General features: G+C 52.0%; 2 protein-coding genes across 2 annotated transcripts; one reads left to right on the top strand and one right to left on the bottom strand.

Moving 5' to 3' along the window:
• Window positions 1-40: 40 nt before the first annotated feature.
• CLUP02_06152 (RNA polymerase II transcription factor SIII subunit A) lies at window positions 41-1,288 on the top strand (the record flags this gene model as incomplete). Its single annotated transcript, XM_049285155.1, has 1 exon — window positions 41-1,288. The coding sequence occupies one exon, from the start codon at window positions 41-43 to the stop codon at window positions 1,286-1,288; it is 1,248 nt and encodes a 415-aa protein (XP_049142298.1).
• A 576-nt stretch (window positions 1,289-1,864) lies between these two features.
• CLUP02_06151 (trehalase) lies at window positions 1,865-11,329 on the bottom strand (the record flags this gene model as incomplete). The annotated part of the gene is made up of 30 exons (XM_049285154.1): window positions 1,865-1,949; window positions 2,064-2,146; window positions 2,181-2,289; window positions 2,324-2,748; window positions 2,824-2,889; window positions 2,950-3,029; window positions 3,079-3,337; window positions 3,396-3,811; window positions 3,841-4,347; window positions 4,443-4,512; window positions 4,599-4,625; window positions 4,801-4,831; window positions 4,912-4,960; window positions 5,037-6,205; window positions 6,264-6,564; window positions 6,632-6,990; window positions 7,067-7,271; window positions 7,421-7,793; window positions 7,851-8,060; window positions 8,134-8,541; window positions 8,614-8,774; window positions 8,841-8,886; window positions 8,965-8,978; window positions 9,060-9,175; window positions 9,247-9,324; window positions 9,421-9,457; window positions 9,572-10,386; window positions 10,447-10,705; window positions 10,760-11,046; window positions 11,163-11,329. 30 exons carry the CDS (start codon window positions 11,327-11,329, stop codon window positions 1,865-1,867), a joined length of 7,212 nt encoding a protein of 2,403 aa, XP_049142297.1.
• Between the last annotated feature and the right edge of the window lie 1,949 nt (window positions 11,330-13,278).

The following is a 13,278-nucleotide window of genomic DNA, read 5'->3' as shown; positions in this document are numbered from 1 at the left end:
CAGCTAGGCCCTCTTCAAGAATTCACCTACATCACTCACCATGGCGCCGACTAAGTCACTTGCCGAACTGTGCATTGCTATGTGCCAGAGACACATCACAGAACTCAGCAGTGTCGGCAATGGCGACGCCCTCCAATACCACCATGTTCGCGAAATCCTCCTCAGAGTCACGAACCCGGCTCAGCTCCGAGAGATCGAGCTCAACTCCCCTTTCATACAGGGCGAAACCTCCGAGCTTTGGCTGCGCCTTATCAAGAAGGAATTTCCATCCGAAAGCCACGAAAAGAATTACGCGCCTAAGAATCCGTCAAAGTGGTACAAGATATACGAGAGATATGCGGAGGAACGCCGCGAGGCTCAGCAACAGGCTGAGGCCGAGCTTCTCGCCAGGGTCCAGGGGCTCCAGCAGAAGAAGGACAACAACGTCAGCAGAATCGTAGACCCCAAGTTCGCCAGGTTTTTGCCCAAGCCACCCAAGACCGGTCGCACCTTTTCAACGCAGCCTCGAGGAAAGAGGGAGCTCCCGAGTTCCCTGAGCTGGGCCGCCGGAAGCAGAATGAAGATGACGACGGGGGCCAGCGTCATGAAGAAAGCCCGTAGAGAGGCTAAAGAGATTGTCGGCATAAGAAGCACCATGGCTGTACCAACTGGCATGATCAGGGCCCCTCGATTGAAACAGGCCCCGCCCTCGATGGCTGCTGAGCACCGAATCTCAAGCCAACCAGTCTTTCGGCCAACATCTACCAGCAGTCGCCCGCCCACACATTCCACATATGTCACTCCCCAGTCCAAAGCCACATACGTTTCCGATTCATCAGACGGCGAAGACGGTGATTTGTTCAGCGATGAGGGAACGCCGAAGAAGAACAAGAACATAGTATCTTCCTCTCGCCACAGTCGGGATACGGCAGCTTCCTCCATGCCTACAAACCCTTCCCAATCCTCAGCATACAAGGATCGCAATTCTTCCACATCTGCAAGATCTACCTCTAGTTCGCAAACATCGGGCTTGCGACGTGGGGGTGGTATTCTCGGAAACGCTGCTCGGCCCAAAAGCAATATCAGAGTTGAGCGTCCACCAACCAGACCCGAGCCATCATCCTCTGCGAGTATGGATTATTCCCGCACGCACAAAGTACTTGCTCAGAACAGCGGCCCGCAATCTCCTCCTTTGCCAGCGTCGTTGGACGAAGCGCAACAAGCTCGTCCAATTCTGGGCAATCAGGAGCTGCCCAGAAAGAGAAAGGCTGTCGACATTTTCATGCCGAAAAAGAAGACTAGACGCTGAAGGACAGTATAATCAGGTATGGCTAAAATGAGGAATCACGAGTATTGTAAAATGAAAGGTCGTCGGGCGTTGGTATAGGGACAGGTCACATAGCATTTGAATTCAGGCGTTGGGTAGGTTATGGTATATACCCTCAGGCTTCGCATGGTCGTTCTGCCCATCATGGCAGGGTGAAATTGAACTCGTTTGAAGATGCTTGACCGTGCATTGGCTTTCAACTAAGCACCATTTGTTTGATCCCATGCTGTGTTCATGTGACTAGCTTCATTCTCCATGTGCGGATTATCGCAGGCTGCCTTTACACGCTAGATTTTGGTTCCCTTGGTGCCAAATCCCAATCCAGGAGTTAGCTTTTGAGAGTTAAGCCTGGCATTCTAGCCTGCCTTGAGAACCCCCACCCTTTGGACAGGCAATATTCTATACTTCCATGTCGCAAATGGACGTCGCTACTGCATATCATCCCCTATCGGCTCTGTAGCCGATGAATGCTCCGTCTCAAGAACGCTGAAAACACCTGAGCTGCGTATTGTTTACTGGCCTGTCTTCTCATGCTCAAAGCCATTGCCAGAGACAAATCTAGTTTCCACCTCGAAGGGCGAGAACCAAATGCAATGTAGCGCCAGCCTCGAGGCCATATTCAGATGCGGACTTGTCGTCGACCCTGTTCAAGCATCTTGTCAGCGGAATGGTCTCCGTAGGAAATTCTCCCAAGCTCCCCCAGCCCCATCACACTGGCGGAAGCATGATTTCACGCTCCAAGAGGATTACACCTTACATTTGCTTTCCACCGTAGATGAGTCTTTGCTGCACGGGCGGGATGCCTTCCTTCTCCTCAACCTTCTCCTTGATCTGAGAGACCTATTGCAAGGTTGGTCAGCGTTCTGTTCTCCACCTCTCTGTCTCCGTCCGTTGTATTCGGTGGGCAATGCATCGGATGGGTACGCGCCTTGTATTCGTTCTCGATGTCCAGCTCAATCTCCTTGCCGGTAAGCGTTCGCACCCTAGTTGGCGTAAGCAGTTTATTCGAATGGGTACAGTCGGGTCACCGCCTCCAGAGGTCCGGAGGACAGAGATGCGCATACTTGATTAACATTGTTGCGTGTGTGAAATGGCGACAACAATATATGGGCTTGGTTTTGGTTTCGAGGGGAGGTAGAAAATGCGAGGCTATGTGGTATTCGAATTCGACTTGGCGGGGTCGTGCGGTTTGTTGGTTGAGGATGTGACGGTTGTACGATTAGTCTCGAGCTATCCGCAGGCAGGAAGTCGTGGTGGGGGAGGGGCCCTTCTGTAAGCTGAGCAGGGGAGGGGGACCTCTGAGATGCCCGGGCCCACCCCAGGCACGTCTTAAAGCTGTGCAGGCATCCACCAGTTCCGACGGCCTGTGCTGCAAATAGATCGACGGCTGTCGAAGAAAGTACTTCAACATACGAAAGACAATCCCAAACGTAGCAAGCTTGCTACTGTAAAGTACTTTACAGATGAGCAACGTAACGAGGGACATTCACGGTGTGGAATTTTCTATTGTGCTGTACCAGAATTACTGAAGCGGTTCTGTTTGTTGTACATGGATTGATTTTCCACCAACCCTTTCGAGCCTCCTACGTTTGCAGATGAAGTGTCCTCGAAGCTCTCAGAGGCGATTTTTTTCATTATTATACAAGTCCATGCCAGTTTTCGATGTTGTAAGAGTACAGTGTGGAGAATTCGCGCCCAAATGCCGATGCCTTATTTCTTCTCGCTATCATCAAACACGTTCAGGCCCAGTCCCTCAGAGTCAAGCAACAAACGGTTCTTGCTGCCGGACTCCTGCATCTGTTGAGCAATGGCGCGCGCGTTCTCAATCTTCTTCAGCTCGACGTAGGCCTTGCTCTTCTTGATGGCATCTCCAATCAGCTCAGCAGAGCGAGCCTCACCCTGGGCCTTGACAACCATGGCCTGCTTCTCCTGGCGAGCCTTGTCGACAACGAACGCCGCGCGCTGAGCTTCTTGCTGGGCAACCTGCTTCGCCTCAACGGCAGCTGTGAATTCCGGGGAAAAGGCAAGGTGCTATGGCAAATAGTTAGCAAGGCATCATGGGGGTTTCATTGGAGTGTCGTTTACATACCGTCAGGGACACATCGTCCAGCAGAATATTAAACCGTGCAGCACGGCGGGAGAGGTTCTCGCGAACCAACTTGGCAACCATCTCTCTCTGGGTAATGAGTTGGGAAGCGTTGAATTGAGCAACAACGCTCTTCAGAACCTCATTGACGATGGATGGAAGCACTCTCTCGTCGTAGTCTGTGCCGAGAGTGCGGTAGATCTGAGGCAGGGCCTTAACATCAGGCCTGGAAAGAACACGGCAGGTGATGTTGACCATCTGTAAGTCCTTGGTTCCGGTGAGAGAGGCGACGTTTCTGGGCTTCGCGCGAACATCGTAGGTGACGGGGGTCTCGAACCAGGGGATGATCAAGTGGGTTCCTGAGAAGAGAAAAACTGTCAGCACATTTTCATTACCAATATCAAGGGGAACGGTGCCTCCTCAAATGGTGTGGAGGGGTGCAGCCTACCTTCGCTGTAGATCTCCTTGCTCACACCCGTTGTCCTCCGGTACTTGATCGCTCTGTGACCACCATCGACGTTGAATAGCGCATTCTGGGCCACGAAGGCAGCACCTCCCAAAAGAACCAGACCGGCAAGTCCCATGCCAGCGCCGCGAGGGCCGCCGGGCATGCCGCCACCGCCGAAGCCGCCGCGCTTCTGCTGCTGTTGAGCGACGGCCCTGAAGCGCTCGTAGGCCTCCTCCATGGGATTTCTTCCTCCAGACATGGTTAAGTTCGAGCGTGGGCGCGGCGCGTCGGTTCGATGGGTATTCAGCTCGAGGCAAGGGAGCTTCGATCGGTGCTGTTTTGCGGTCGATTGACTGTGGGTTGCTGGAGCTTCGGAATAGGAAAGCAGATGGTGGAGCTTTGTCAGATCAGTATTCAACGTCACGGTTCGTCTGGCGGAGCTCAAAAAATGGTGTTGGCCGGTGCTCTCGGCTTTGGAGTGTGCCCGCGGCGGCAGCTGGCAAGCACCTCAGGCAACTCCCGGTTCGTTCGAGCCGTCATCAACCTGGAAGGCGCACAGTCCACCCCCGGATTACTTACCTGTTCAAGTCCTCAGCTGTCACCATCTGGCAAGAGCTGGCCCATCATAACAAGCAAGCCAGCTCCATGTGTGAGAGCAGCTTCAACTCTTATCTTCACGACATGAAGCGGATCAGGTGGTTTTTGGTATATCATCCGGTTCCATGAAATATCGGGTCATGGTTGGGCGCTTTGTATACTTCGGTAAAAGTCTCAAGCTCGGGCACCTGCGTAGCAGGTCAGCAAACATCGAAGACGACTGACAGAAACTGGAGGCAGCTTAGGGCCAGACTTTTTTTCTACCATTCGGCTTCATCTATGAGAGCAATTTCAGGTGGATCTTGACTCAAGTCGAAGAGGTCTACACTATGGGCTAGCTCACTTACTACGTCGTTGGCAAACATTTGGTTGCGTCAACGCCAGGTAGAGAGCACTGCGATCAACATCTCAAAGAGTGAGTCTACGTAAACGTCGTGAAGATATTATTAGCCTGATGGCGCTCCTAAAGCATACCGGCATCCCCATTTGGACAGCCTCAACACTGTGATACTATCGCGATACACTAACAGAATATTGTCATCGCAGATCAGCTCATTTTCGACTCTACACCCTCCTTGCGGCCTCTTCAGCGCGTCTACCAAACTTCTTGATCCATGAAGCATCGTAGGAATCTAATTCTACCGCGCGTTGAGGCAAACTTCTCTTAGCGGGATGCACGTTGGCTGCGGTGATGTTCCCGCAGTCGGGCCGCTTCAAGTCATTTCCAAACACATCAACGGCCCAAAGGAGAACACCGTTCGTCCAGCCGAATCCTTCAACCACTTCATATTCTCCACCACCACCCGCAACGTTGGTTGAGTTATCGCCGTACTTCTCAAACATGGTTCCGACGCTCTGGGCGGTCAAGCCCTGGAGCTGAGGAGTCTCGCTGGTTGAACCCCCCGTAGCGTACCACGTGCAAAAGGTAGAGTCCAGGTACCGTTGCCCGAGGCGGAGGGCGAGACTCTGGACATCACGCCAGGCGGGATCCGACTCTCCAAAGGTGGCAGGTGTCCTGCGGAGACCTTCCATAAGAACGTGCATCAAGGGCGGCCAGACGTTGGGCTGATCCCACTGTTGACCTGTCTTGAGGTTTGTGGCGGGGATACCGCCCTTCTTGATGTCTAGATACTTCTCAACACGCTGGTAGGCTTGCTTTACCGCGTAAGGGTTATTCTTGAGGTGAGAGGGTGCCGCTCCTGTCCAGAACGGGTAGAATTGGGAAACCGAAAAGAGAACTTGTTGTTCTGCTTCGGCGGTGTTCGTTTCAAGAGTGCTGGCATCATCATCTTTCGGAATGTAGATATTCTGCCCTCCTGATGTCACGTTGTAGTCAAAGTAGCTTGAAAGGGTCGAGTTCCACATCAAATCGTACATAGCTTGACTTCGTTTGGTGGCAAGTTCAGTCCAAGCCACTGCTCCCGTGCCGTTGTTTGTGGAGTTGAGTAGCGCAGCAATGGTCATCTCATTCCAGTACAAGATAGAGTTCAGCTCCACAGGGACAGTCTCCAGAACGTTGAGAGATCGGAGAGGGAAGTAGACGTCCCTCGCCGCATCTGCAGGTCGAGAAAGCCATCGTGAGCTGTAGTCCCAGCCACTCTCTGCACCGGACGCAAGATTGGCATACACACGGGCCTTTTCGGTGTCGTTCAATTTCTCGACCTCGGGGTAAATGATTCCGTTGGTTGAGTAGTAGGAAGCGTTCGAAGCAGTGACGTAGTCTTCTCTGTATGATTCGGGTCTTGGCTGTGTGTTGGTGACGTTGTATCTGATCCTTGATGTTAGCTACAAGCTACTAGGTTTGAAGGTCTTGATATTTTACTGACTGATTCAGAGTGTATGTAGTCCCGTTTTTGTTGACTTCAACAGTTCTGTTTGTCGTCCAGAATTCATGCTCCTTGATGAGGAGAGGGATTGCGCGTTCTAGTATGCTCCGGTCGCTTGTATACTCGACATAGAGGCGCACCATCTGTGCCAGCAATGGCGGCTGTGAACGGTTCAGATAGTAGATTCGAGCGCCATTGGGCACAAATCCGAGTTTTTCCACGAGATCCAAGAAGTTTTCGATAACATTCTTGGAGATCTCAGTGAAAGCGCCACCCGTGCGTAAGAGACCCTCAAGAATCCCTACATGACATTGAAAGTCAGTTGACAACTCGCCATATGAACATGAATTTCAGTAGTGTGTTCTTACAGAAAGAGTCCCAATAGTAAGGCTCGCGGAATCGGCCTCCGGCAACCACAAAGGTGTGGTTGACTGGGATGAAGCTGTTTGGACATGTTGTGCAGTTGCTTGCAGAGCCAGCGTAGGTGCGGGTCAAGTCCGGCCAGATGGCAATGACCTTCTGAGAGAATTCCTTGATCACTGTATCGTTGATCTTGTCGAGAAACTTTGGGTCCGTCTTCAATTGGTCCTTGGGTACTTCCTTGAGTTCACCACCTGCTGCGGCGAAATTGGCGCGTAGGAAGTCATTGAGTGCAGTATTATTACTCAAAGGTTTCGACAGATTGTTGAATGCTGCTTGTATCTCTTCCAGGGACTTGATTGCAGGCCTTTCGAGTAGGGATGAATGTCAGTAGAGAGCCTAGGTCGAATTTTGGTCACATGGTGGTGTCAATGGGCACTCACATGTCTACAAATGTCTTGGAGTCTGAGAACGGTCTTGCCAGTTCAACTTCTTTCAAGATGTCGCCATGGCAGTAAATGGGCGAGTCGCAAGGAGCGACAACAGACCCATTCTCATACAAAGCCTGAGCTGTCCGAGGCAAGACAGCTACAGCTGCGAGGGCCAGCGCAAAGTTGACCATGGCGTTCAATTGAGCTCTCGGAGGAGCTAGTATATACACAATGGTAGTATTATTGAACGGGTAGATCCAGGGACGCAGACGAGGTGTTCACTTCGGATGAAGTGGCTTACGACCAGGTATAAATGGGCATAGAGGGAAGCACGTTATGCATATGGGAAGCTGCCAGGCTACCCACCAGGATCGGCTGTAGCTTCACTTGCCTTAGGTCGGGAGGGGAAGCTTGGACGGGTTCGTCGCCAGGAGGGATCGTCGGTCGCCTGAGATGGGCAAGTACCGCAGCAAGGCCAGGGCAGACCCGGGCCGGTAGCAGGGGGCAGTGAACCCAAATGTATGTAAGTAGGCTTTCCCAGGATGTTAGACATAATGACCAACACAATTATGAAAACTCCTTCGTTTCCTGCGGGTTTACGTGGGCGGCCGAGCAGAAGGTTACCGTTGTTCGGCGCCGTTGGGCTTGGAATATGCTGGGTCCGAGTCAATTCTGCGCCATCGCAGGCATCTTGGGTTCGCGGCATGGCAGACGACACGTTGGACGCCACAACACGCAACTTTTACCAATCGAGACAAGGGCGCTGTCACGTCGAGCAAGGCAGAGAGACAGACACCGAGAAATGAAGCTGGCTGGCTGGCTGGCTTCGCCGGTCCTGCTTGCAGACGACGTGCAGCTTTCCCCGCATGATCCAGTCCTTTGGGGAGCCGTGGTAGAGCCGCGGTACGAGCGTCATAGCACCGATTGGCCGCCTGTTTTGTTTCCTCTCAGCTCTGGGAGAAGCTTCTAGCTCCATAAACGTCCATGGGCATGATGTGCCACCAGGCTAGGCGTATTAGTGCAAGGGTAGGCGGAAAGTATGGGTGACGAGCATCGTATGTCATCCCACTTGGACCGACAGGTATTGTGACGTCAGCAAGGATGACCGTGGGATCTTGCGAACTTGGTATTAGTCTTGTCTTGGGAATTGCGGTAAGAATGCCTGTTTGGCGGGGTATTAAAGGCTTTGTTCGGTGCTCGCCAGACCATGCGGTAATTGTTATTGGACAAATGAGCCGGGCTCTGCGGAGAAGCTCGGCGGTCCCGGATACAGCTTTCCCCACACTCCTCCGGAAATTGCTCCGAACGTTGTCTTGATGCATTCGAATACAGATACCTACCACCTGTACGTTTGTCCACACAACTATGTCAGCGGCGTTGGAGTAACCCTCGAGGTCTTCAATATTCCGCGTTTGCATGTTCTTTCTTCTTCTCCTGCTGTCTGCCCATCGTCGAGACACGGAGGCGCAGGCGATGTGCGAGTGATGCTTCCCCACGTGCAACAAAACGATTGCCAGCGATGTACTCCGTACTTTCAACTTTTTTGCTCAAGGGTCTACCTCCTTGTGTAGCTTTTGTGCCTGGAGAGGAGCGAAAGCGAGATTCTCAGGTGGTGTGGGAGAAACCCAATATTTTGTTACATCTGTTGACGTGTAATCGTAGGAAATCCCGTTCCCATCGGTCTTGAAACTCCCACAAGTTGATTTACGACAACCACTCGCTTTCGAGAGTTGAAGGCATCTTGAGGGATGAGGGTTGACCACATTGATATTAAATATTGGCCAACGACCACTGGGGCTGTCGTATTCCAACTCCCTATCAATATGTAGGTACTTTATTCTCGATGATATGTTACATTTGACTGCTCAGTCATTTTACTCATCGGCACTTCAAGCCGGCATTGCATGTACAAACGCCTGCAAAGCTGATCAACGTTCGTGCAGCGCGCCGCAGCAACCTTGATTACGGTTGAATTTCACTTCGCGCCAGAGCCATCTTCATCTACCGCACTTGAATGTGTATACACCTCTTTCAGAACCTGCAATCGGCAACGGAGTTCTCGTGTCAAGGCCGACGGCGCGTAGGAAATGTTTATTCATGAGAATGACATATGCCAAGTGGCTTGATCATGGGCCATCCTGAATGATAGAATTCGTTTTCGATATTTTGCACACCAAAGTTTGGTTGCAGACCTCAAGCTTGATGTCTGGTTTTGCTCGCCATACATAATATTTTGGACGGTTGCCCTGTCTTTCACAATGATTGACTTGCTGAGACGACAGGGATGAAGCAAGGGTCGCTCGTCTTACATCAGCTGCCCTAAGTAGAACCCTGAAAGGGCAGCCAGCAAGGCTTACTTTCTTCACGCAATCGGGTCATAGTCAACTGACACGAAGGCCGAAGCTGTGACAGCCTCAGATGATTAGAGCATAGAGACGTAACATCGTTGATTGAAGTTGGCATCGTATGAGGAATATCAAGTCCAAGCAAACCCGAGAAACCACGTTCAATCTTAACGCGGCTGGTACATGTTCGTTGGGCCCTTCTCCCCTCCTGTTGTCTGACTACCGCCCTCCAGAGCTCGCCGAAAGACTTGCTCTAGCTTAGGCAGAACCCTGTCTTGGTTCTGGGCAATTTGATAATGGATAACCAATCTGTTGCCAATGAGCTTCAGTCCCAATTCCGCCCCAAACGCGATGAAATCCTGGGTGCTGCACCCAGCAGCATCTAAATCAAGCCAGCACATGTTGGTGTCGACCGGAAGGGTAAGCTTGCCACCGAGACTAGTCCAGAGTTCCCCGATTCTCTTTGCGGTCTCATGAGACGACTTCAAAAGACCACCCTCGCCATTGGGCCCCTTTCCGAACGTCTCGTCAACGGCAATCCTAGCAGGAGCTGCCACCACTCCAGACTGCCGGAGACCACCGCCGATAGACTTGCGCACCCAGCGGGCGTGCTTGATTTGCGCTGCGTCGCCCACAACGATGCTTCCAATCGGAGCACCGAGACCCTTTGAGAAGCACAAGCTGACCGTGTCGAATAGTGAGCAGTATTCGGAGAGACTACCGGCTCCAGAGGCAACAGCCTCCCACATTCTGGCCCCATCGCAATGAAGCTTGAGGTTGTTCTTCCGTGCAAACTCTACGATCCTCTTGACCTCGGCCAGGGGGGTCACCACGCCGCCGAGGGTGTTTTCCAAGCTTATGACCCTGGTAGGACAGGTATGGACATCGTCATCGAGAGCAGCATGGGCCTCAATGTCCTCTAGTGTCAGGTAGGCTCCATTACGTGGTACCACGGGCTGTATCATGGCGCCACAAAGCGAAGCAACGCTGACGAATACCAATCAGTAGATGTCGCACGGTACGGGAGCTAAAGGGGGATGCACGAACCCGCCAGCCTCATACTTGATAATATGTGAACGATGGTCACTCAAGACGCTGTATGGAGGTTGCGTGAGGAGGGCTCGGAGCGCTACTTGGTTCCCCATGGTCCCGGAGAGAACCAAGAGAGCGGCCTCCTTGCCAGCAAGAGCTGCGACGTGAGATTCGAGTTCCATCGTTGTGGGGTCTTCCACGAAAACATCGTCTAGCAAACTGCAATTTTGAATGGCAGCAAGCATCGAAGCCGTTGGAGTGGTCATAGTATCGCCTTGTAATTACGGTTACTTTACCAATCTTTGATTAAGCCGACGTCCTTACTTACTTCTTAGGTCGAAGCCAGCGGCCCCAAGATGACCAGCCCAAGCATTCTGCTTAGGGGCACCAGCAGTGCCATTGCTCGTGTTACTGACAGCAGATGGGGACATGGCTCCTGAAATTGATCGGGGAGATGATGTGTGGATGGATGCGGCAAAGCCTGGAAACGTGTGGCGGGTGAGGGCGTTGAAGGCCGTTGACAGCTGCGGGGTTGGCTGGTTATGAGATCGCCTCAATGCCGCGCGCAAGGCGAATGGAACTGTGGGTGATCGATTGGTTAGTGTTCCGGCCTGGCTTCAAAAGCTTTCAGAAGGTGGGATGCTCTTATTTGAGTGATTTCTAGTGCTTTGGCATTGAACAGCGAGGTGTCTGGTACCTTGAAGCTGTTTTCTGAGCAGGATTAGACTTACTCGTTCTCCTGGCCAAATTCATCTTTTCTGGGGTCTGGCCGGGACGAGATGCTTTCGTGGGCCGGTTGTATACAAGCTCTCCATACAGATACGCAGTATCGGTGCGTTAACTGGCAAGTCCGGGGTCGGAGTCGGGGTCGCTGTGGAACAACCAGCGACGTTGTCATGAGTGGAGCACCACAAGAAAGTTCCGAGGTACGGATGGTCTTTGACGCTTGGCAGTTGCCCAACAACAGTAACAATGGACCACAAAGCTGGGTGTAAATCCGTGCTACTGAAATTTACCATTCAATTACTTCAGAGATGGTATATCAAGTTGCTTCTGTTTCCGCACATATTCATGTCAGTAATTAAGTACTTACTATCCGTGCTGACTACGTAACTATATAAATCGTACGTAGCTTTGCTCGTATGTGCCTATTGGCTCGGCATCGACTTGCCGGGGCGTTTGACATCGAGCGCTCTTTTGATGTTGCTTATCTTATCTTGATCTCCGCAGGGGGCTCCGGAGTGATGAGATAACATGCGATGGTTTGGCTAGGTAATGCGTCTCACAGAAAAATTGGAGAAGGCTACAATATACCTTAAGAGACGTTACTCGGTATAATTTCAAATGTCGCAGGAACACCAGCTTAGCGTCTTGACATCTGAGCTCTAAGCCTCCTCCAGAGGTGAAGAATGTTTTTGTTTCAGACCAATAGGTGCTTGAATCGAGCAAGCTTCGAAGCTGGGGCCCGTTGGGCTTGGCCCGTGATGGCATTGCTGGAACTTGAAACCTGGGCGGTGGGACAGTGGCTGCTCAGACACACCAAGCTCTAAAGGCCTTTCTTGACCAGGTATTGAGACGAAAGCTTCACCTTGGCTTGTGTTGTCTTTCAGGAGTAGGTGGGGGGTTAACATGAGGGATCGCGAACCCCCGAATCCCCTCTTAGGCCATAGCATACGGCATCGTGTATACCCGCAACAGGCAGCCATCATCAAAGTCCTTTTCTGGTGTTGTTGACGGTGGAGTTCCGCCGACGATGGATTGCGCCTCACAGCTTGCGTAGGGGCGTTACTCAGCACATTCGGTGCCATACCATGTTGATCGTCGGAAAAGGAGCGCGACAATGCTGACAGCTACCGTCGTTGACCTTGGCGCAGCAATGCCTAGCTTTTATCTTTGTCGCGCTTTCACCTGTTCGAGAGACATACGACTGCGTAGGGCCACTGGTCAGGAGTGACTAGACCCCACTCGGCCTGGTAAAAGCTTCTTCTTGCTACACCCCTGTTGGCGGCACCAATCACGCAGGACGTCCCCTGCTTCTCATCTTCTACATTCACACTACCCACGCACGACGGAACCACGGATGTTCGTGCCTTCTCGCGCTCATCTTGCAGCTCACTTCCCATCAAGGGCGAGTCGAGTGCTGGTGGCCATTAAGAGAATGATTCTTGAGCTGGGAACATCAGTATATGTTTTCTTAGATTGTATAGTTTCCTCCTCTCAGGCTGGCTCGTCTGATCTACTACCATAAAATAGAGTTATCTTCTCGGCGTTTCTACATGAACAGAAAACGCAAGCGGCATTGGTCCCACACTTGATCCTGGACTCATCAACGTCAAAGATGGAAGGCCGAACGGACGGTATCTCAATGTGCCGGCCAAGCTTACCATTCCTCCAAACACTCCTGGACAACAGGCCACACACGCACAATTGTAGCCCGGGTGGACATATGTCTGCAAGTGCAAGACATGGGAGACTCATATCCACCTCGAGCTGAGAGGAGACATGGTGCCGCCATGTGCCTGTCAATTTCGACAATGGAACTCGACCGATCTGCTCTTCAACGCAATTTCAGGGGCTCCCTTGGTTCGTGTGAACTATGAAGCGCCCGCCATCGCGCTATTTAGTGCTACCTTTGTGGTAACCTAAACTTGCCCATAGCTGAGGCTTTCCCCGGTAAACCGCCCAGCTGGAGTGTGCCACTTTGATCAGAACTTCTGCCTACCTTAGTGTAAAACGTTTATTTCATTAAAGCGCGTGTGCTTGCTTGACTTTGCTTCAGCTCGCCCCCCCACGCTCCTTCCTCTGGCATCTCAAGCTACTTCATATTTCACAGGTGACACCGGTGCT

This window comes from Colletotrichum lupini, chromosome 3 (assembly GCF_023278565.1).
Source record: "Colletotrichum lupini chromosome 3, complete sequence".
NCBI classification, from domain to species: domain Eukaryota; kingdom Fungi; phylum Ascomycota; class Sordariomycetes; order Glomerellales; family Glomerellaceae; genus Colletotrichum; species Colletotrichum lupini.
The sequence above is the reverse complement of the archived record's forward strand: the minus strand, read 5'-3'. Positions and strand labels throughout refer to the sequence as shown.